The following is a 23,062-nucleotide window of genomic DNA, read 5'->3' on the forward strand; positions in this document are numbered from 1 at the left end:
CACAGACGGGGATGCTAGTGATTCTGAAAGAAAGTTGGATGTAAAATCAAAATCAGAAAATCATTTGCCTCTTATACTTCCAACGTTGCGAGTTACGAGTCTAATTCGTCAGACCTAGTATACAGCCTTTGCATCCGATCAATTGATTATAAATGCGCGCAATAAGATAGAACACTAGTAAATCCCCCTTCGACCCCCGAATATCACGCACAGTTGTTGCACTTGAATGAGTAGAATATACCAACTGAACCGGAACTCCGGGCTGAGGTGCCCTACCCCGAAACCGGGGATATGGCTTACTAATCATGGTAGATCTTTGCCAAATCCGTCCTCAATCCATGCAGCCCATCGCCGGATAAGGCAAAAGGCCAATCCCTGATTTCCAATCAGGGATTCCAGTGGATGCGAATATGAGGTTTTCTTTTGTTGGGGGGGCAACACAGGATATAGTATATAAGGCCTCATTCTACTTTCTTCTGGAGATGTTATAAGTTCAAAATCAAGACATTCACTGGTGTTCACTCGAGTTCTATCGTTTATTAAAGTCGAAGTACACAACTTGAAGTGCAAAAATCGAAATGGCCTCCCCATTCTACAACTACACCATCGCCACTTTCACCAGGGGTCTCAATACCCTATCTTCCATCCTCAAAAAGGCTGAAGAATACGCCAGAGAAAAAAACATCCCGCTCGATGAGCTTCTCAATGCCCGCCTTGTTGAGGATATGAAGCCTCTCTCTTTCCAAGTTGTGACGGCAACAAATACCGTCTCCAAAGCCCTCGCCCGCGCAGCTTCAGTGGAACCCCAACCACAGCAGGAGCCCGATGGGACGTACGAAGACCTTTACAAGCGCCTTGAGAGGACACTCGCGGAGCTCGAAAAGGTCGATCCAGCTAGATTCGCTATCAAGGATGGACAAACCTTCAAGGCTCCGATTGGAAGCAACGTATTTGATTATACGCTAGAGGATTATTCGGTGCGATTTGCGATCCCAAATTTCTACTTTCATGTGGTGACGGCGTATGAAATTTTGAGGGTCAAAGGGGTGCAGTTAGGGAAGATGGATTATCTATCAGAATTTATGGCCTAGTTAAATCCATTCAGCCACATGTAACTTTAGTCGCACTGCCCTAGGTACACTGGAGGTTCGAGAGCGATGTCACTTTCCATATGGAGTTCTCCGTACTCCGTACTTCTGAATTGAATTGAATTGAGTACTTATATACTCAAGAGAACCACTTACTTCTTGTACTCTAAGCGTGGCTTTAAAAGTAGCATGTAGTCTGCGACCAATACGATTACGGCACTTGCCAGCATGCATGGCGTGTTATGCACGTTATGCATCGGTAGTGCAATGTATATCAGGGTAATATATTCAATTTGTTACAGCAGACTTAAATATTCACCCGGGTTTTGATCGTGATGGGAAATTCCTAGTCGAGGCCAGTTGGTCATATTCGACAGGGGTCATATTCGACAGGGTTGGGTACATCTGAGATCGGCTGATTGTGATCGGCGGTCTCAACGTCGAGATCAATTCTTCTGATCAAATCAAACTTTATGGTCCACTAGAGCCTGTAGAATTTTCTTGTCATACATTCTGGAAGGGCCCGTTATTAGGGTAAGAATACTATGGACAAAACTGGAGTAGAATGGAAAATCTGGGTTATACGTGTGGGTGAAGAAATGAAATTCCATGGGTGGTACCTGCCCAGTCATTGCCAAGAAACCTAATCCTACGCCAAGTGGCTTGGCAACGACCGGTCTTCGTACGGGAAGTGGGTCCTCGTGGCTATCTATTCCGTACTCCGTACGGAGTACGAGGCACTCCGTATGTAACCTTGGAATACCCTTGTAAGCTTGGTAGGTGGGGTTATTCGTTAGCAAAAAGGTGTGCTCAATAGTTTGCCCTATAAGCGGGCTAAAACAGGTGTAGATCATCTTACATGTTGGATATTGTTTCCATGAAACCAAATGTGGGTAATGGGCAAATTCAACTTCATTTGTAGGAAGTAATCTTCCCACCGTCGCTATGTGGACCATTTACGTGATAGGCACAAAGGTCACTTCCAAGATTTCATTTGATCGACCCCAGTAGTTATTCTAAATCTATAAACGTTCCGAATCTCGTGGAAGCGCACGACATCAGCATTTCCCGTTTTTAGAGCCATGTGATCTGCGGTGTTGGCAGGGGTCTAGATTGACGACTAAGTTGATCCTGCAACCCTGCGGTCCTGCCGACCCTACATCCACCCAATTCTTACGTGGTTCGGGAACAATGTCATTGATTGAAAACTGGTTCATTGAGGAAGAATCGGAGATAGCATGTGAAATTTGTATGTAGATCTGCGGATATACTCTGATTATGCAGAGAATCACGCTAGACAATTCGGAATGGCAATGTTAGGGTGGGCTTATCTTGATCAAGGCCGGTGGTATTACTACATCCGGTAACAGGAAATTCGAAAAATATCAAACAGAAAGTTTAATAAGGAAAAGCTCAATTGAAACAGGTGTCCCATTGTGACATTCGGCCTCCGTGAAGCTACAATGTCCATCAAAACCGAGGGTACCGATCACCTCACGGGCCTAAGACGACTCACGGCGCCGACACGATAGTCGACGACATAATGTCTCTATCTTTGGCCAATACCATCCCACCCAACACCATGATGTACAATCCGATGGCTGAGCCGATCTCTCTCACCTGAACGGAATTCCGTGGGTCAAGCATATGGGTATCGGGATGTCCTGCGGATCTTTCTCTTCTCGGGCCCGAGCGAGTTTGCCTCCGTACTGTGTATGAAGGATTTCCGGATCACAATGAGGTCTGTGATGTAATTTGCACGATGTGGGTGGACCGGGTGGATATTGCTAGTGTATGGGTTGTGAAGGACTTCTCCTTTTGGGTTGTATATCAGGCTGGTAGTGGATGTTACTAGGGTACGGGGCAGCATATAAGTTGTAAAGAAGTTCTCCTTTTTGGGTTGTATATCACAGATTGAGTTGAGAATTCATTTGAACTAGAGATACTATGGCAGACTTATCAAGATCTTCGTATGTTTTATCCTATTTATCCTTTCATTCCTTTTTCTCCTTTTTGGGTTGTCTAATTGAAGTATCTTCTCATTCTGACTGTCGAACAGACTTATAGAACAGCTTCTACACCTCCGCTGTGAGGCTTCTCACCCAGACTCCTCCCACCGCCTCTCTACTCTATTATCCTCACAGATTGGCCCTTGGCCCATCCGTCACCTAATCCCAACATATCAGGACATCTACAAGTCCATTCCGGAATCCCTCAAGACCAATAACAATGAATCAATTGCCCGCCTTCGTGCACAAGTCAAAGCAGCTACCCCCAATGTTGCAGAATTGATAGGGACAGACTCCCGTGCCGGTCTCATCGATGCTAACACCGGACGGCATCTGACACATATTGCCATCCGGAAGTTCTTGGAGAGTTTTCATATTCCCGTGGGACCCTCCAGCCATGGAAAGCCTCGCATCGCTGTCATCTTACCTAATGGCCCTCTTATGGCAGTTGCTGTCCTTGCTTTTGTCAACAGGTACACCATTGTGCCTATGACAACGAACACAGTACCAGAGCAGCTGCAGACAGATATAGAAAACTCGCAAGCTGATGCTGTTGTCGCGCTGGACGCTGACATTGGCAAGTTGCAGCTAGACAATGGTAGTCGACCAGTGTTTGGTATTGAGCAGCTTGAAGACATGACTTTCCGGGTGGTCTCTACACACAATGCTTCTAGTGCATACGACCACCCCGCCAATTCTGCGGACGATGTTGCCATTATCCTGTTCACCAGCGGTACCAGTGGTACTAAGAAGCTGGTTCCCATCACAACTTATAACTTGATCGCGGGTACCATTGCTACCATAGAGTCAGTGGAACTGTCTGAGACGGATACATGTCTTAATATGATGCCGCTGAACCATGTGTATGTCCCCTGCCAAATTATGTCATAGAAAAACAACTAACAGCATCAGTGGTGGCATCATGCGCAGCATCTTCTCACCCATCCTCGCCGGCGGTGCTACAATATGTTGTCCATCATTTGATCCCAGCATGTTCTGGGATACCGTGCAAGCCCCTCATATGACACCGACTTGGTACTACGCCACACCCACGATGCACCAAATGATTCTTGCCGAAGCCGAGCACCGCCCCGATGCTGTTAAGCAAAGCGCCATCCAGTTTATTTGCAACGCTGGTGGTGGTCTTCCTCCAACACTTGCCGTGCAGCTTCATGATATGTTCCACTGTGTCGTCCTCCCCAGTTACGGCATGACTGAATGTATGCCTATTGCTGCGCCGCCGAGGGACTATAAGCTTGATCGCCCTGGAACATCGGGAAAGATCGTTGGTCCTGAGGTTGCAATTCTCACCGAGAGTGGCGAGCCTGTCTCACAAAATGGGATGCTTGGACACATCTGCATTCGTGGATCACCCGCTTTCGAGGGATATCTGACCCCTGAGGGCAAAATCGATACCAACGCATTCAACAAATCTGGCTGGTTTGACACTGGTGACCTTGGACACCTCGATGAGGACAACTACCTGTACATCACTGGCCGCAGCAAGGAGGTCATCAATCGTGGCGGCGAAATTATTTCTCCCGTCGAAGTGGAGAACGCCGTGCTGACCACGGCCAAGGATCCCGAGTCCCCGCTGTATGGCCGTGTCACTGAAACATTGGCATTCTCTGTCCCAGACGAGGTGCTACAGGAAGTCGTCGGCGTGGTTATTGTCACACCTCCGGGCGTCACTAGGCCAGATCTTCGCCAGATACACGAAGCGCTGCAGCCTATTATCCATCAGCCCAAGTGGCCCGCTCTGGTGGTATACATGGACGGTGTTCCGAAGGCAAACAACAAGATCCAGCGTATCAAGCTCGCAGAAAGATTGTCCTTGGAGACCTTGACCACGACCACACCCCTGGCAAACCGTCACTACCACGCTGTCTGCCCGCCCACTGGTGCTCCGCTCAGTGCGTTGATCGAGAAAAAGCCGTGTGTCATCGATGATAAAATCATTCGCTCAGTTCTGGCCAAGAAAGCAAATACTTCTGATGTGCACGTGCAAATCAATCCGCGCGACGGGCTCGCGCAGGTTGTTTTGTTTGTCCAGAACCCAGATGATGACCATGTGACACCTGGCGAGCTCCACGACCACCTCGATGGCTACTTGGTACCTAGCCGTATCATTCCCCTCAAAGGCCCTATGCCTCTCGATTTCTACGGAAACCCCGACCAGGCCGCTATCAACGAGGCCATCCACGCTCGCAACTCGGATGGTGACATATCTCCACCTCAGCGCCGCGTCCGTGAGATCTTCGCTGGTGCCTTGTCTTGTGCACCAGAGGAAGTATCTGCCGCTACGGACTTTTTCGCTGCTGGAGGTGATAGTCTTAGTGCTGGTCGTTTGGTTTCGCAACTTCGTCGCGAATTCGGTATTTTCCTGGCTGGTGACATTCTCTTCCACTACAGCACTGTTGGAGAGATAGAGCACAAGATACTTGAAGCCATTGAAGTTAAAGCTGCCAAGGGTGACGAGGGGGAAGTTGAATTGCCGGGTTGTGAGAAGACATACAGCAGCACGAACCCAATAATTTTGGTCCTGCATCTGTTCCCAACTGTCTTCTTTTTCCCCATGAAGCGCGCCTTCCAGTGGATAATGTTCGCATACGTTGTGGCCGAGTGCTCAAATCGATTCCCCATTCGCGAGAACCTCATCGCTCGTTTGATGCTGGTTGTTTTCGCTGTGATGTCTGCTCGTTTATGTTCACAAATTGTGTCACCCATCTGTGCTATCACCTTCAAGTGGCTTGTCATCGGTCGATACAAGGAAGGCATGTCCCCTATGTGGGGACCGTACCATACGCGCTGGTGGTTGACCCAGAAGGCATTGCAGGTGTGTGGAAAGGGTCTCTTCAACAACTACAATTGGTCCCGCATTCTCTTCTACCGTTTGCTAGGTGCAAAAATTGGAAAGAACGTTACCATGTCTGCATCCGCTAAGCTTGGTGAGTATGATCTGATTGAGATTGGTGACAATGTGGTTTTGGACACCTGCGTGTGTCGCCCCTTCGCCGTGGAACGCAACACCTCTATGCTTTTGAAGCGCATTCGCATTGGCAAAGACTCGTCTGTCGGAATCAAGTCTGTCGTCGCTCCTGGTGCCGATATCCCAGAGAATACCTGCATTGGTCCTAACTCGTCGAGCTGGGAGCTCCGGGACGCTGATGAGTCTAACCGCCAATTGCTTACCTCTCAAATCCCTAAGCCTCACTGGCTCTGGATTCTCTTTATTGTTGAGCCAATCAAGTTGATTACCTGGACGGCTGCTCGTATTACCTGGATGGGTGCTCTCATCCCTATGGTCCTCGAGTTCCCTATCCCCGCGGCCGACATGTTCCGCTCTACCCTTGAGTGGTACACCAGTGATAAGCGGATTGCGTACCATATTACCGCGAGAATCTGTCGTGCTGTTGGTGGCCCCATTCTTGTCTTCATTGCGGTCTTGGTCATCAAGTTCTTCCTTGATCTCATTTGTGGCAAGCCCAAGCCTGGTCCTGCCTCAAAGCAGACTACTCGCCAAAAGATTCGTAGTGCTGTGCTTGCACAGATTCTACCCGCAGGCGACATCCACCAACTGACCCGCCTTACTGGTCGTCACTACGAATTTGTCTCGATGGCTGTCCGTGCTCTTGGTGGCAAGGTTGGCAGACATGTTTACTGGCCCAGTGTTGGTCCCGTCACTGTCGACTTTGATCTCATTGAGGTTGGTAACGATGTTGTCTTCGGTTCTCGCTCGACTCTGGTTACATCCGACGGCTACGGCCGTGACCGTATCGTGATCGGCGATGGTACTATGGTTGGTGATCGTGTTGTTGCTTTGCCCGGTGCTACCATCGGCCGTCAAGCCATGATTGGCTCCGGTGCTTTGCTTCGTCGGAATGGTGAATATCCTGCCAACACTGTCTGGACTGGTAGCAAGGGTGGTGAGGCTATACAGTTCCCAAGTTCCACCTCAACTACTACTTCGACCGCTCCAACCATCGTCGGGGATGGTAGCAGCAGCCCCAGCAGCCCCAGCAGTACTAGCAGCAGCGATGACGAGAAAACACCCATCGAGAAGCAGCCATACTATGACAGTAAGGAAAAGACCGTCACCGAGGTCGCTGAGCAGGAGGTGGATACCTGCAAGCCTTTCGGTCGCGCTTTCTACCGCCACGAGTCCAGCTACTATGTCCTCCGCATGTGGCAAATTGTCATCTATTCCACTTTCGCAGTTATCGTCACTACTGTCTATTGGCTTCTCACCGTCTTGTTCTCTCTTTTCACTCTCCGCACTGTCCTCAACTACAGTGATGCCGCTGGTTTCAAGCAAGGAGCCTGGCGCCCATTCGTTCTGTACGGCACTCTCGCCTCGATCCTATCCATCATCACCTCTGCCCAAGTTTTCCTTGCCTTCGGCTTAATTATCTGCATCAAATGGATGGTCGTGGGCCGCCGCAAGGAAGGTGAATACCACTGGGACAAGAGCAGCTACAACCAGCGCTGGCAATTCCTCCTTTCCTGCGAGACATTGATCAAAGACTGTTATGACGGAGTCGGTCTCCCGTCCATGATCTCTGGCTCTGCCTACATCTCCTGGTACTACCAGCTCCTGGGCGCGAAGATTGGAAAGGACTGTGCCATCCACGCCAACGGTGCTCCCAGCATCTTCTTCACCGAGCCCGACCTCCTCACCCTTGGTGACCGTGTTGCTGTTGATGATGCCAGTTTGGTCTGCCACTTGAACTCGCGTGGTGGATTCGAGCTGCACACCTTGAACGTTGGGGACCGGAGTATCCTGCGCGCTGGATCGCGCTTGATGTCCGGTGCTTCAATGGGCCAGGATGCTTGTCTTTTGGAGCATACTCTGGTCCTGTCGGGTGACCATGTTGAGAATGGAGATACGCTTCAGGGATGGCCTGCCGAAGGATTTGAAGGAAAACGTGTTTAGAAGCTTCAGATTGTTTTCCTTTTTTTGGATTTTCTTGTTTATATTTTCCTTGGAAAGCAGATATACTAGCATTTACAGATTGGACCTCTCAAATTTGAATTATTTTTATATTGTTATAAAGAAGATCAAGACCCGCGTAGTACTGCCCAAGCTTTGAGCTGCACCTTTATAATTAGGTGTGCTGTATTGCTCCTGCCTTCATGCCTCAACTTCATACTTCTATACCGTCCTAAGATATAGCAAGATAGGTACCTGCACTTTGTATGTAAACTACTAACAAAAGAAGTCACTCCGATCACATTTTATTGCTCCCACTACTCCGTACATATGTATGTTTTTACCTTTTTACTGACCAATTTATCAACTGGCGCATTGACTTTTTCATCGACCTTTTTATTATTAACCCCTGCTTAACCAAAATTGGTTCTGTACGACTAGTATACCTACTCTCAAACTCCAAGACTAAGATCGTCGCTGAATCCACCCTCCACCCTCCACCCTCCACCCTCCCCCCCACTCCCCACCCCTTGTTGTTGTAAGCGAGACAGGCCAAGACGAGTCCCGAGATAAGCCCCGAAATCGGCCGCCCTGACCGAGGACGTTGGCATGAAACCTAGTATACAGCATCTACATCTATATGTTGTAGTATAATAGCGTTTTCTTTTGGGTTTTTTCTATTACATAAACCACAATTAATAAGAGGGGACAGGATATAGGGCAGGAGAAACATACAAAGCCGATTCGTGCCAAGACCGAGTACGTGGCAGAATCAGTAGTCCCTGATTTTCAGGGCACTCGCAGGCCTGGACCTCCCGGTCGGGGACCCCGAGGGGTCCAATTATCCAAGGGGTATATTCCAAGGTTCATCCATGCGTATCAACCCCCTATAACAACCTTGGAATCCTCAAGTTTCCCACCGCCTCAAGGTCCTCTGCGATACAATCATGTGGGCTTTCTCCACGTGCTCTTGAGAGCCAAACCCTTGATTTCTATCACAAATTTCGTACCAAATTTGTTGGGTACTACGTCATTAGGTATGTGGGTTTTCCAACAGGGGCTCGCGGTGGCTAGAACCCAGGAAGATAGGCGTATCTATCTAAGTTTGAAATCAAATGAAGCTAATGTCACATTTAGGTCGCGAGGTATACGGGATTGAAGAATTTGATAAATGTGCATGTGCTTTATCAGTGTTTACCATTCAGAAGACTTCATTTAGCAAACACGTGCAGGGCTGGTGCCCTAAGCTTGAACAGACATCGGGCTTCTAAACTACACCTAAACCTTTACTGCCGACACTCTCTTTGTCATTTCATTGACATCCTCTAAGGTCCTCGGGACTTTAGGCACCTTATATCCCTCAAGGTAAGGGATACGATCTTCTTCTATCCAATAGTAAGCATCGATGTATCACAGTGGTGCTAATATAGGAAGCAAATATTTGGGAACATACCAAATAGAGCCTTAACCCAAGACTTTGGTGCGGCACCTGCATCCTCATCCCACAAGGTCACCAAATAAAGACCCGTTGTCCCAGGGTTGCCCATCATTTGCATGGCGGAAGCATTGAAGCTGGGATTGACCCTCTTGGCATCGGCCGCGCGAGCCGCACAAGCCTTACCTGCTGTCTCGACGGTGACATATTGGTTCATCTCAGAGCCTAGAGTGTCATAAAGATTGAGGTTCTTAGCGACAGTCGCCCAGATGTTATGATCGAAGTGCACATTGTCGCCAAAGTAGATGTCATTGCGTGACAGCGACCCGTCGAACTCGATCTCGTCATGCCTTGCCAAATCAAAGAGGTTGAAGGTCGATTGGTTCCCCGTGGTCGAGAGGTTGAAGTTCAGCGCTAGCTGGAAAATCCCGTCCATGGCTGTGGGTTCGTAGTTATAGGCGCCAGCAATAGCGGATTGGAATGCGGGGAGGTCGATTTCTTTCCCTGAGCGATGAAGCCAGCCGTGGTTGGCCAAGGCATTGAGACCAGGGCATGGAGATCGACTGTCGCCTGGCAGCGGTGGACGGAACTCGTGGCCTTTATGTTCCCAGCCGTACGAGCTGGCTGCAAGGCTGAAAAGAACTGTCTTGAGCAAGCTGAACTTCATAACTTTTCGGATTGAAAGTGGTTTGGTAGATTCTTAAATAAGTTTGTGAAACTGATGTGCTGGTCTCTCTAGTTTGACATGTCTGCGGTTCTTATATATCTGACCATTGTAGTACTGTAGACTAGTCTATGGTTAAGGAGCGTATCCAGCACTAGAAGCAATCACACAGAGCGTATTCTATACGCGATGTGTGAGAAATATCGAGTATGAACATCCACATCAGGCTTTCTAAAGGGTTAGCGTGCAGTCATGCTCTAGGGCATTCTCTGGGGTTTAGACCATTCCTCTCCAGGCGGCAACTAAGGCTGTGGAACAGCTCAAGCTCACGAGGCTTGTCATATGTATGCTCAATGAAGAATTATTGTATTAATAATTGTTAGTTCACATACTTTAAAATAGACAGATGATCTACGTGATTTAATCCGTAGCCCTGTCAAATTCATTATCGCAAAATGTATATTTTCACATTGCTAAGCCACTTAGATGTCCGTAAAAGAACTGGTCGGAGTACTCCGGAAGAGAAGGAATTCCATGAAAGTGGATCATCGGTGACCCCTATTCATTCGTAGCTGACCCGCGCCATTGAGCACATAATGAATTTATCCGGGCGATCCTCGCTTTGAGGATCGTCTTGATAAGGCGGCGGCTCAGTTTTGCGGAATACGTTCACTGCCAAATAAAGGGTAGATGCTTTTGGGACTTGGTTTAAAATTGTACCATGAATTATCCAAAGACTGAACAATCGGGATAAATCTTGTCTCCATTGATATGGACTCTGGTACTCTCCAGGGCTGTGAATAGTATTTGTCATGCTGTCGATTTTAAGCGAATACGCACTTGCATGAAGTCGCCACGCTTATTCTCTTGGCATTGAATACGAGAAATTAAATAATCCTTGAACAAAGAGTTTATTATATTAAACAGTTGTACGGAGTAGGTAGCATGGAGTAATGGTAAATTGAGCTAGGGTATTCGAAGATATTTGGAATGTTCTACACGTGAGACATTTGAAGCGTAGTGTCCCCATGATAAAGTAGGCAACATTTCGACTCTCACGGCCGATTTTAATGCCAAGCATCGACACATGAGGGGGGCGCAGCACTTTTTAGGTAGTATATTGTACAACTCAATTTCCACCGGGGCAAAAGGCTGTGGTTCTCAGCCTCAATTCCAGAACTTCCAACCATTCATATTCTTGATTTCTATTGCTGACAGTGGACGCTCCCAAGTAAAATAGATCCCTATAGTAGTGGACCATGGAATTTATTCGCTGCTACAGAACTGCTATGTAGTTAGTGATCGCCCAAAGCTTCTGTGTCTAGCAAAATCCAAGGCTGAGTAAGGGACTATTTGGAATTATCAAGGAGTGCCATAGCTAGACTTCCAAGACAGAAGTGAGGTTGGTGAGAGAATTAACAATTCTGGAAACAACGCTCTCATTCTTATAACGCTGTTGAATATTCATTCTCTCAATTTCTCTCACTCACTTTTTGATTTGCACACATAGATAAATCGGATCAACACGGTAGTTGTATCAATATGAAGACGCGCAGGTCACACAAAAAGTCGCGACATGGTTGTGAAAAATGCAAGGCACGCAGAATCAAAGTACGCATGGCATATTACGAAAAGCCCGCGGGCTATGGTAATACTTATCTAATATTGGTATATAGTGTGACGAGCTTGAGCCAAAATGCTCAAGATGCAAGAAGATGAATTTGACTTGTCAATACCCGAGAAGATCCGATATCTTATCCCCTGAGAGCAAATTTGAACAAGCAGAGCGCTTGATGGAATATGAAATTTTACACATCAGCTATGAAGTGAATAGCCCTGAAAGTTCACATTGCTCGTCGGCGGTTGTTGGAAGCCCACAGTCATTACCATCAGGGGTTCCTTCCTCGCAATCACCACGCAACCTGCCAAAAGACGATAGACACCCCAGCTCGCTCTTGCAGTCACAGACACCGCAGATCCTTACCCCCACAGAATCAACACTGCTCAATCACTATCTCGAGCACACTAGCAAAGATATGACTGTTGATGATGAAGACCAATACGCTTTGCAAGTTGGAATTCCGAACCTAGCTTTCCAGAACAAGCTCCTCATGAAGTCTGTCCTCGCATTCTCCGCAGTATGTAAATGCTGTGATGTCATCAATCAGCCGTCAATATCCCATGAAGACCGTGAAAAAGTCCTGGTACTTCTCTCTATCGCTGATCAATACCACATGGAATCACTGCGGGAGGTCCAAGCGAAACTCTCCGAAACTGATCAATACGACCATATTCTTGCCAATGCGGCTATGATGGGGATGTATGGATCAAGCAGCCACTGTGTCCGAATCTGGTTAGCGGAAACAGCATCCGACAACGACCTAGAACGAGGCCGGTTTATTCCAAAAAGCTGTCAATGGATTAGTCTCTTTCGCGCTGTACGTGTGGCCTACACCGGACTGCTCAACGATAGGTTCAAAACAGAGGATGTGGTTCAACTTGCCTCGCCTATCTCATTCATTGATCCCGTGGCAAGTTGCGATTTTCAGATGCATTGCGAATGCACAGTATCATCTCGTTGTGAGCAGCAAAAGGGTCCCCAAGATCACGCTTTGTATCCTATTCTGGCTGCTACGGTGGGATCCGCACTGAGAAGGCTAAGAAAAAGGGCCCAAGAAATCGCCAAAAATGGGATGGGTGACTATGAAGACCAGGATACACCAGCTATCCATAACGACTCCTACGTCCAAGCATGTTTTGCTGCGTTGGACCTGTTTGAAAACATTGCAATCGAGACTTTTCCCGATATTAATTTGGTGCCAAACACGCCAGGCCTTTCACCTCTCGCTTCTGAAGTTGATGTTAATCCTGTGGGACAAGCCTCGAAAGTTTCGCCCTGGATACGGAGATACACAGCTAGAATAACTTCGATGATCTCTTCGAAGCTTCCGCGAAGGTTCATTATGGCATTCGTTCATAAAGCTCCTACGAAATATCTAAACTTGGTTGAAGACATGATGGGTCTCATGCAAATCGGAGCACCAGGGAGTCACGGAGTAACGGCGTGTCCCCTGAACCCCATGAATTCGGAGCCTAGCCTAGCACACCAGCTAGCTGTGGATATATTTGCCCATTGGCTTGTTCTGGTCATGTTATTAGACAAGGTATGGTGGATTGGTGGTATTGGAGCCTGGGAACTTGGGCAACTTATCTCCCTTAAGCGAGATACACGATGGCGTATGTCTCTATGGAAGACACATGAAGATTGGTGGCCGGAAAGTATTTTTGAAATTAGTCGACAACTCAAAAAACACAGAGTCAAGGATTGGGTATGACTTGAAAGGCAAGAAGATCACCACGCGAAGAAAGGCCATGGACTACCTTTTACGGCGTTTCTTCGCAAGCTAAATACGCATACAAAAGAAAAAGAGTCACAAATCAAATTAAATCTTCTCCGGCTTTCATTGCCGGTCTGAGTTCTAATTTTATGTTCTTGGCTAATAGTTGTCAATCACATCTTGAAAGAAACCCACATCAAGTCTTTGATAAGGCCGTGTGGTTTAGTTTGAGCCTATTTGATCTGCGAGGGGCTGGGGATAGCTGGCTTTTATCGGTATAGTTTCTATTCAAAGCTTGTGCTTCGGCCGTAAATAACCTCAGTTTATTTGGCGGGATTGGAGAGTAATGGATACGACCATGTTTTCTAAGACTAGAGACAAAGACATCTCATTTTACCCTCTTGGATCTCTTTTTTATGAGGCAATCCTTGCTAGCAATCTCATCATGTTACCTAGGTAGCCCTGATGTGCTTTCGGCTTTCGGCTTTCGGTTACTTTTCTTTTTTCAAACCTGTGAGGCCATCAAAGAAACGACCCGAAATGATTGGGGCAAAGGGGGTGGGGGGCAATATAATGTTTCTTTTCAAACCCACATGATCGTTTGACCCTTTAATTAGTCTCATTAGGTTATGTTATTACATTCGAGTGCCTTTTCCAATGCTAAAAATATAATCAATTCTTTGACATTAGACCTTGGCGTTGGAGACTCGATACCGACTTTATCTTGATACATTTTTAGGGGGCTTATACTGAAGCTGTCTTCCAATCTAGTCATAAGGAAGATGGTGTTCTTCGTGAACAACCGATATTCTTAATCTCGAACCGGTCAATCTACTTCCTCGTCTCTCACCGCATTCATCCAAAATTACTATTTCTCCATCTTTGCTTCCCTCAAAATGCCTGAGCCCGTGTGATCCAACGCCCACCCACCTTTAGGGGCTCATCCCCCGGGTTGGGTGCGAAATACATACAGAATTGAAAACGTGCCAGAGATGCCGAGGGTGAACAAGATCCACCTACTGAGTTCCTATTCAGACGACATCGATGAACTCACAAGCTCAAAATGCGAGGAACCCATCATACTTCCAGTTCTCAGCCCACAAGGTCCGGTCAACGCAAGTTATAAAGTTGTCCTCTCGACATACGTGCACGAAGAATTCCAAACAAGCTATCTAATAAAAGACGACCCTGACCATTACAAGTGTCGCTATGTCGTTTGGGTTGGCATTGACTTGGACAAATTTGGACCGATCAGCACCCCTGCCGGATTTTTCCAAGTGCTAGAGAAGTCACTCATGTGCTAATGTATGATTATACAGGATATTCGACCGCCTATGGAGCAACTCACACCTCCGCGTGGACTATGGTTTTCAATGTATGGGTATTTCGGGAATTGGTATGAGCCGGAAGGCAAGAAATGGGCAGTCCTGGCCGCAAAGAGGCGTGTGCGCCTCCTTAAGAAGCTTTGGGAGCGAGGGGATATACAAATTGTCAATGAAGAGCCCGCTGAGTCCAAGTTTCGCCTACTTGGATGGGAGCGACAGAAAAGATACAATTTGTCTATAACCCCTATGACTACAATTTTTACCCAAACGTGGCGGAACGCTATTCTGAAATTCGGATACATTCCCAACTTGAAACTTACCTGGCGTCGGACTCCCGGTTTGTTTTTCCTGAAATTCGGCTGGATAAATATAACCCTAGGAAGCAGAATAAACATGACTGTGTAATTGCTTAGTACTACCTCGCTTCCTGCATTGCTATTTCCCTTTGATAAAAATGTCAAGTAAACCTTTGTTGTCTCTGTCGCACCTGGTTCTTCTTTTCTCGCTTCGTGGATCACATACGTCATTCGCTTTCTCAGGATAGTTATGTATAGGTGAGTATTTGACTATGTAAAGAGCAATTTTAGAAATCAGGTACTTTCTTTATGTGATCTAGATATTTGTTTCCTGTTTGCATAATTCCATATACCCCAAGGGAGCAGTACGTCGATGGAGGCGTAGCAAGGATCATGACTTACATGTAGATCTCCGAGCTAAATTATGGCTGGCTCTATTTGCCGGTTTTGGAGCAAGGGCAGGTGTTTTTGTAAAATTAATCATCATAATTTAGATAGATTGCTCCGTCTCAGAAATGGAAGAAATGAGTCGCGATCGAGCCTGAATTCCTTGGAGGACTTTAAGTTTTTGCAAATGCTATTTTATTTCTTTGCCACTCTCTTTCATCGTCTTGACCAAATATATATCGAGGGACTATTTTTATCTAACAAATCAAAACTAAATTCGAGAATATTCTTGATTGACCGAATATTCTCATAAAACCTTCAATTATCAAGAGCTTTCCATGCCCCCGAAATATATGCAAATAAGGTCACAATGAAAGCAACGGTTCACATCAAACATCCCCAAGGAACTCAAATTCTTCCTCAAAGAGTGTATTGGTCACATCTTCTAACCACCTTCGCTTTCAACAACTCTTCGATAAAATATGGATCGACTGGGAATTCTTTGATCTGCATGGGGCTCAAGGTAGAGATGCCTCCATTTATAGAAATGGTGGCTTGTGCATTTTTTTAATTCAAAGATATTGGAGTAACAGCCATGGATATGCCGGCGAGTTAAATTCAAATAATAATTGGACACGAAGACATCTCATTTTATCCTCTTTGGTATCTCATCAAAGAAATATCCCAAAATATCGGGTCAAAAATCAACATGATTGTATTTTACCTCCACATCGGACATCGGCCCTTTCATTATCCTCCGTTAGTTCTTACATCCTCGAAGTCGCTTAGGTTTTCTAATACTGAAAATAGAATAAAATCCTTGACGTTAAATCCCCGTTCTTTTAGATACAAGACCGGGTTTACCTTGATACCTCTTCCAATGGCGTAATATGAAAGATTTCTTTTTTCCAACTATAAATGAGAGGATGTTCTTCACATCTAGCGGTTATAACATCTCCTCTCGACCTCGTGTCTATCAATCCACCTTCTTAACTACTGCCTTCCTCCAGAAATTATACTATACACTATTTTTGTTTACTTTCTTCAAAATGTCTGAGCCGCAGTGGTTTAATGTTGGCCCACTTCACGTCGGTTCTCACGGTATTATCCCGCTCCCAATACGCACCCCCAAGGTTCATCTTCTAAGCTCCTACTTTGATGATGCCCATGACCTCCTAAGCTCAAAGGCAAAGGATGCCATTGAACTGCCAGTTCTCACTCCGGACGGTCCGACCGATCCATTCTATAAAGTTGTCATCCCAAGGCGCGTGCACGAGGAATTGGAAAACATTTATATGATAAAACATGACCCGGTGCACGAGGAACGTCGCTACACGATTTGGATCGGCTTTGACTTGGATAGATTTGGACCTATCAAAACCCCAGCGAGATTCTTCCAGGCGCTCGATATGGCGCTTTTGTCCGAGAAAGTGATCGTGCAAGATACTACAGCTCTAGAAGGGCGACATATGCCTAACCGTGCAGTATGGATGGCAATGTATGGATATTTCGGGAATTGGTATAAGCCAGAGGAAAGAAAATGGGCTATCTTGGCCGCAAAGAGGCATATACGCCTCCTTAAGAAGCTTCATGAGCGAGCAGATTTGCGGCTTGTGGATGAGAAGCGCAACGAACGAACATGTGCACCATCTGAAGCAAATCCTGAAATCGTCGCATGCTGGGACTTTACTCCAAACTGTCGCCGCCCGGCTGAAAGGTACATGATATTTCCCGAACTTTTTAAGGAGAAATATAAAATGACGGCGAAGGGAAAGGAAAGCGAAAAGCATACACATGGTTGTGCGCATGCTTAGTACGATATCGCGTGCTTTATTTCCATTCCATTCAGATGATCATCTAGGACAATTTTCTTGTTTTATCGCTCCCTGTTGATTTTGACCGCTTTTTGGATCTTTCACTTGCTCTTTTGCACAAATATTACTTCATAGGTATCTCGATATCGCGTCACTTGCCACATACAATTCTGTCACAATTTCTACAGCCACTCTATTGAGATTCTATAAGGATCGTATGGTTTCTATTGGGTAGTACTAATTACTAGCTAAATGCAGAATGTAATACATCAGTATCAAGCCTCGCTTGGCCCAAATAATCCTTTTAAGTGCTCACTAAGCCCTGGACAGTACCTAGGTACCTATAATATAGTAAGCACTTGGCCGAGTACTCGGTTTTGTGGCCTAAGGCATCAGTACAACAAGCATATTTGCCTCAGGCACTAAGAGTATGCAAACCCTGCAAACCTTTCGGGAGCACACTATATCAGCAGGAAAAGCACGTGATAAATCAGGATTTCATATTCTACGTATCCAGGGCTGACGTATATTCTCCTTCAACCTGAGCTAGTAATAATTATTAAAAAACAAACCATTCAACTACTCGAGTTATAGACGTTGCTAGGATAAATTGCTGAATATGTTGCAACAATTCATGTTTTAGAGTGCATTGCTTTGTCTCCCAACGGCCCTGAAGATTGTCTCTTATTTATCTCACATCAAAAACCAATATACATTCAGAGATAGCCTACTATTTTTAATGAATGAGTGGCTCCTACAATCAGGTAAATAGGGCTGGGGAAGTTACACAATTGACACGAGTATGATCGCTATCTACGCGATCACGAGAAGGATTTTCGCACAAATTGAAGGTAAGACCTAGTGATAATGACTTACTCTACTCTCAACTAAAAACAGGCTCTTTGAGATAATAGCCAGTTATCCTTTGTTTATTGCGACATCTAAACAAACGGTATAGAGCGTCTCCAAACAAAGAAAACAATAAACTGAGTTGCTGAAATTGTGGGATATCGTAAGAGAGTACATATGACAGGCTCTTCATTCGAAGCCGGGGTTTGATCCTGGAACATGAAACTCTAAAGTCTCGGAGAAGAAGACATACTTGGTTATGATGAAGTACATACTGAGTCTCCGCAGGACATTGAATCTGGCTCTGATTCATACACGAAACCAGACATAGCAGAGAGATAGCTTTAGAGTGCAAAAACCTTCCTATATAATTTGCAAGTTTCGTCACTCAACTCGCATTTCTACCACTTACCCTCTCCCATTTTTCCACCTCATCAAATATGGATATCGTTTCCATTGTCAGTGCGGCCCTTCGCCTCATCAGCCTATTGGGAGAGCTGATGATGTTTGCCAATGATTACCGGCTGTTGATTGTCACCAAAGAGCTTGCTTATCTCCTCAGCCAGGCGCAAGGACTACAGACACTACTTACTTCTACTTCTAATGCCTTCGAAAACGTCTTGAGACACGTCGCCTTCTCACCCCAACATGAGGGTGGATACAAAGCTCTCTGTGAGCAACTTCAAAGAAGGTTCGTTGAATTCAGACAGACAGCAAAGACAATCAACAACGAGATTCAGAGTGTTTGTGGCCAAAAAGGCCCCAAGACATCGAAGGGTCGTCATCTGGTGCGAGTTCTGTGGCTGCTGTTCAACAGTAAATTGTTTCGGCTGCTGCAGGATCGGTTGTCCTTTCATACATCCTCCGTCGAAACTTTGTTACTTGCTTTGAATACGTGAGGTTTCCATGATCAATATCCCAATCTCTTGCTAATACTTCATCCTTAGATACAACCAAGAAAATGCCCACAGCAAGCTTGATCATATAATTAGGACCTTATCTCAGCTACCCCATGGGGTTGGAGCGACGGCTATTCCCTTCGCCAAAAACAAGCCATTCACCATTCCTCGACTTGCGAGTGACTTCCACCGAGGGCATAATGACCATTTAGAAGACTTGTTGAAAATTTTAAACCCTCCCTCAGCCCAAGGTTTGGTACACCAGCGTCAAGTTGTTTGTATTCATGGCAACCCAGGGGTAGGAAAGACGCATTTATGTTCTAAATTTGTACAGAAAACCAGGTATGGCATTTGCTCTAATCCATGATTGATCTTGATATTTGCTAACTCTTCAATTTCCAACGAGCAAGAGGAAAGTATTGGGCCGTCTTTCGGATTGATGCCAACTCTAATCAGATCACAAAAGTGTATATCGATAACGACAGAGTTGAGAGTCCAGATCCCACCTTGTTTGTGACAGATGGGGCTGACTGGCTATCAGAGGCACAAGAGACTGAGTTCTTGAACATTGGAAACGCTCAAGATTTTGCCAAGTGCCTTTCAAACGTTGAAGAACCATGGACCTTGATCATCGAGAACGCCGGCGATTTGACGAAGGCAAAAGAGTATTTCCCTTCCGGGGACAAAGGACACATTCTGTTCACGGCTCCATCACCCGATCAGACAGTTGAGTCTATTCACATTTCAGAGATGAATCATGAGCATAACCGTGGGTTTCTTTTGTGGGAGGCAGGGTTTGTGGAGCCTTGGTGTGCCTCGGATATTGCATGGTCAAAAGATGTCATTTTCAAACTCGGCAGCAATATTGGGCTTCTTACCCTGTCCCATGTGGGTGCCACAATCCGAAATGGCTTTTGTGTCGCAGAAGAGTACCCGGCGCTCCTCGAAAAACAACAGAAAATGGCATTGAAACCAGATCTCTCGATGCTAGCTTTTGAGGTAGCTGTTGCACAAATTCGACAACAAAAGACTCGGTCTTCCAAGGACGCATTGAAGTTACTCAAGCTTTTCCCCTTTTTCAATTCCGAATATATCGCTTTGGACACCTTAACGAAAGCGATCGTTATACGCAAAACCTTCACTGGGGAGGGACGAAGGAGCTACTACAAGGATCCCGGCCATTCTGACATATGGGTCAGAAGCTGGAGACATGACAACATATGGGATCGAAGTCGCAGAGAAGTCAAATCCTTCAACTCAAACTGCATCGGAAAGAAAGGCAAAGCTCTCAATACTCCCCAATTCGCTTCTGATTTTCAGAGCCCGGCGTTTCTTGACCCCTCACGAGCTTACTGGGCACTTACAGAGCTCGTCAACATGTCTCTTGTCATATATCACCCATCGAACGATACATACTCGATGAATGGTGTAGTAAAAGGGTGGATCGAAGACAACCTACATCCATCAGACCATGAAGACTGGAGAAATCTTGCTAGAATGGCAGCCTCCCACCAGGTGCTCGAGCCTGAGGGCGTGGAGAAAAACCTTTCAGTTCCTGCTTCTTGACTATCACGTTTTCCTTCCTCAAATTTTGGTTCTTCGTCCTTTTGTTTTCCCTGTTAACCTTTTTTGTGCGAGTTGATTATACGGCATCTTTAGATTTCATTGCTTCTTCTTCCTTTTTCCTTCGGAAATCGGATTTCAATTCTCACATTTGCGAATGACCTAGATACCTATCTGCCCATGTAGAAGTTAACCCATTCTGAAGCGTCATTCAAATTTATCGAACATTTGTCGCCGACAAGAGAACCCACAACCCTCCACAACCTCATACACTACTTCCATTTAGACTGTGCTACAATATTCAAGAATGCTTTTCCGTGGCACTTCTTCATGATCTTAACCACAGTTGAGTATAAACTGTGTCTTGTTTACACTGCTGTTTTTATTCCCATACAGATCTCTATTCTTCCCTCCCTCTCTACTTCTTTTTGTCTCTTTTTCTATCTCCCCTACAATCTAGATAGGCCCGCTTGTTATGGTAAGTGGCTACCTAGTCTTGTTTTGCAGGATTGCAGAGTAGATAGCTACTTTCTCTCCTTCTTTTCCCTCTTCCTCCGCTAATCAGCGCAACTAACAGCGAGTAGGGCTGTGTTCCTCTTCATATCCTTTTCCACTTCTCCGAGGAAAACATCCATAGCTTTCTATCCCTTTATTTTCTAGAAGATACATTGCGCGATGACTATTTGCTGTGTTGGTATGAAAATTTGCCGTAATATATTTCTGGACTGTTTCGTTTGTGTGTTTTAGAGTGAATTGAATCTCGATAATATAATAAGAACCCCACTCACCACGAGGAACTTTGTTTTTGTGTAATATTTGCATGACTATATGAGCTTTGTAAATTATTCGAACACAAGTACAATCTAATCCCCATTTATTTACATCACGTTCGTTTCCAATATATCTACTCTGTGATTTGGACTCCAATTTGATTTGTGGGAGATGTCTTTGTTGCTGCACTTGACACCGTCCATCTCTTTGAAACATTGAATATAATTCGTGGTTAAATACTACCTGCTTAGGTGATGCGGAGAAAGAAGTTATCTGAGTTTTCGGCTATACCATGCCGCGAGTGAGAGTTCCCATTTAAAAGAAAGCATAGTTTACCAGTGATGTGTGAAAGTACCATGCAGGTTCAATTTTTGGTGATGTGTCAAATTTCCTCCAATAGGAATCTGTATCAGCAATGTATGCTTGCCGCCTCTTGCGTAAAAGAGGAACTGTGCCCCACGCCAATAATTCTACCCCGCAAAATTACTATTTAGAGAATAGGAAATGCGGGGAGAGTGAGAATCTGCGGAGACTAGCACGTGCAGAGAGCGCCACATTATGGGGTGAATTATGCTTTCCGGATAATCCAAACCCGACTGAATTAGAATAGACCTCACTTGACTCATCCTTTAATTATTTCTTAAGTGCATTAATTGTGTAGGTCGGAGATGTTTTCCTGTGTGTGGCAATAGCTTGAAAGGCATAACATCAAGAATCAACCAACCTGATTACCTTTCACCGGGCACGTTCAACAAACTGTTTTCCATCCCCATGCATAATTCCATTATACATACACCGTCTAGAGGAATACAGCAATAGGAATGATCCTTGGCGGCATTTTACCTGCATATACCCCGTAAGCGCGTGGTCTAGGCAATCAATTGAGCTGACGACAGCCATACATGAAATGCGGGGAACTTCCTAGAAATCACCATTAAAGAGGTCTTGGCTTCGTACTACTTTGGCTTCGTACTACTTTGGCTTCGTACTACTTGAGATATCATAAGAATAGTCAACTTGGAAAAACAACACAACAATATAATTAGGAGTTTTCCTTCTAATGTGTGGCAAAAGCCATGCTTTTCTCATTTTTACCATACCGATATAATTTGTGTGATCAGGGGGAGTTGGAACATATTCCTTGGTGCATCAAGGACGAACACAATTTTTTTGAAAAGGATGAAGTCAGATATTAGCCACTACGATCGACAGAGTGTGCTACCAGGGACTTTAGCCTATTGGCTATTACCGCCGGCAAAGGATTACTTAGATACTCTTTACCCCCATTTTATAGCTGAGGACTCCTATACCGGGGTGCCAGGGCCCCGGATCAACTCTACTTACTTATTTAGCTATAGAGGTACTACTAATGTATAAATATATGTAGTTATATACTGATTACCTGTGGACGTTATAAATAAGCCTCATTTATCGAGCTTGTCGTATAAAATGATTTCCGTTTACTCGATAAATACCAACAGAAAGCTTTATTGATGAAATACTAGATATTATTCATGCTCTACCATCGTATAATACCTTTAAAAAAGAAAAAAGAAGAGATGATATGTCATATATCTACATTTGTACATCTGCACATGCATAATATTGACCAATACGATCAAAGTCCCACCTAGCACACTTCGTCGCCCCAAATCCACACCAGAGCACTTGAAACTCTGTCTCCGCGCGCGGGG

General features: G+C 45.5%; 6 protein-coding genes across 6 annotated transcripts; 5 read left to right on the forward strand and 1 right to left on the reverse strand.

Moving 5' to 3' along the window:
- Positions 1–578: 578 nt before the first annotated feature.
- Positions 579–1,091, forward strand: PEX2_014290 (DUF1993 domain-containing protein; the record flags this gene model as incomplete). The annotated part of the gene is made up of 1 exon (XM_016738705.1): positions 579–1,091. One exon carries the CDS (start codon positions 579–581, stop codon positions 1,089–1,091), a length of 513 nt encoding a protein of 170 aa, XP_016602599.1.
- Positions 1,092–3,035: 1,944 nt separating this feature from the next.
- On the forward strand, positions 3,036–8,030 carry PEX2_014300 (non-ribosomal peptide synthetase; the record flags this gene model as incomplete). The annotated part of the gene is made up of 3 exons (XM_016738706.1): positions 3,036–3,058; positions 3,148–3,960; positions 4,010–8,030. The coding sequence occupies 3 exons, from the start codon at positions 3,036–3,038 to the stop codon at positions 8,028–8,030; spliced, it is 4,857 nt and encodes a 1,618-aa protein (XP_016602600.1).
- Positions 8,031–9,305: 1,275 nt separating this feature from the next.
- Positions 9,306–10,129, reverse strand: PEX2_014310 (Chloroperoxidase; the record flags this gene model as incomplete). The annotated part of the gene is made up of 2 exons (XM_016738707.1): positions 9,306–9,412; positions 9,481–10,129. The coding sequence occupies 2 exons, from the start codon at positions 10,127–10,129 to the stop codon at positions 9,306–9,308; spliced, it is 756 nt and encodes a 251-aa protein (XP_016602601.1).
- Positions 10,130–12,162: 2,033 nt separating this feature from the next.
- Positions 12,163–13,534, forward strand: PEX2_014320 (uncharacterized protein; the record flags this gene model as incomplete). Its single annotated transcript, XM_016738708.1, has 2 exons — positions 12,163–13,363; positions 13,422–13,534. The coding sequence occupies 2 exons, from the start codon at positions 12,163–12,165 to the stop codon at positions 13,532–13,534; spliced, it is 1,314 nt and encodes a 437-aa protein (XP_016602602.1).
- Positions 13,535–16,521: 2,987 nt separating this feature from the next.
- PEX2_014330 (uncharacterized protein) lies at positions 16,522–17,286 on the forward strand (the record flags this gene model as incomplete). Its single annotated transcript, XM_016738709.1, has 1 exon — positions 16,522–17,286. The coding sequence occupies one exon, from the start codon at positions 16,522–16,524 to the stop codon at positions 17,284–17,286; it is 765 nt and encodes a 254-aa protein (XP_016602603.1).
- A 1,289-nt stretch (positions 17,287–18,575) lies between these two features.
- PEX2_014340 (uncharacterized protein) lies at positions 18,576–20,600 on the forward strand (the record flags this gene model as incomplete). The annotated part of the gene is made up of 2 exons (XM_016738710.1): positions 18,576–18,923; positions 19,491–20,600. 2 exons carry the CDS (start codon positions 18,576–18,578, stop codon positions 20,598–20,600), a joined length of 1,458 nt encoding a protein of 485 aa, XP_016602604.1.
- Between the last annotated feature and the right edge of the window lie 2,462 nt (positions 20,601–23,062).

The sequence above is a fragment of the Penicillium expansum genome (assembly GCF_000769745.1).
Source record: "Penicillium expansum strain MD-8 chromosome Unknown contig44, whole genome shotgun sequence".
Classification (NCBI taxonomy): domain Eukaryota; kingdom Fungi; phylum Ascomycota; class Eurotiomycetes; order Eurotiales; family Aspergillaceae; genus Penicillium; species Penicillium expansum.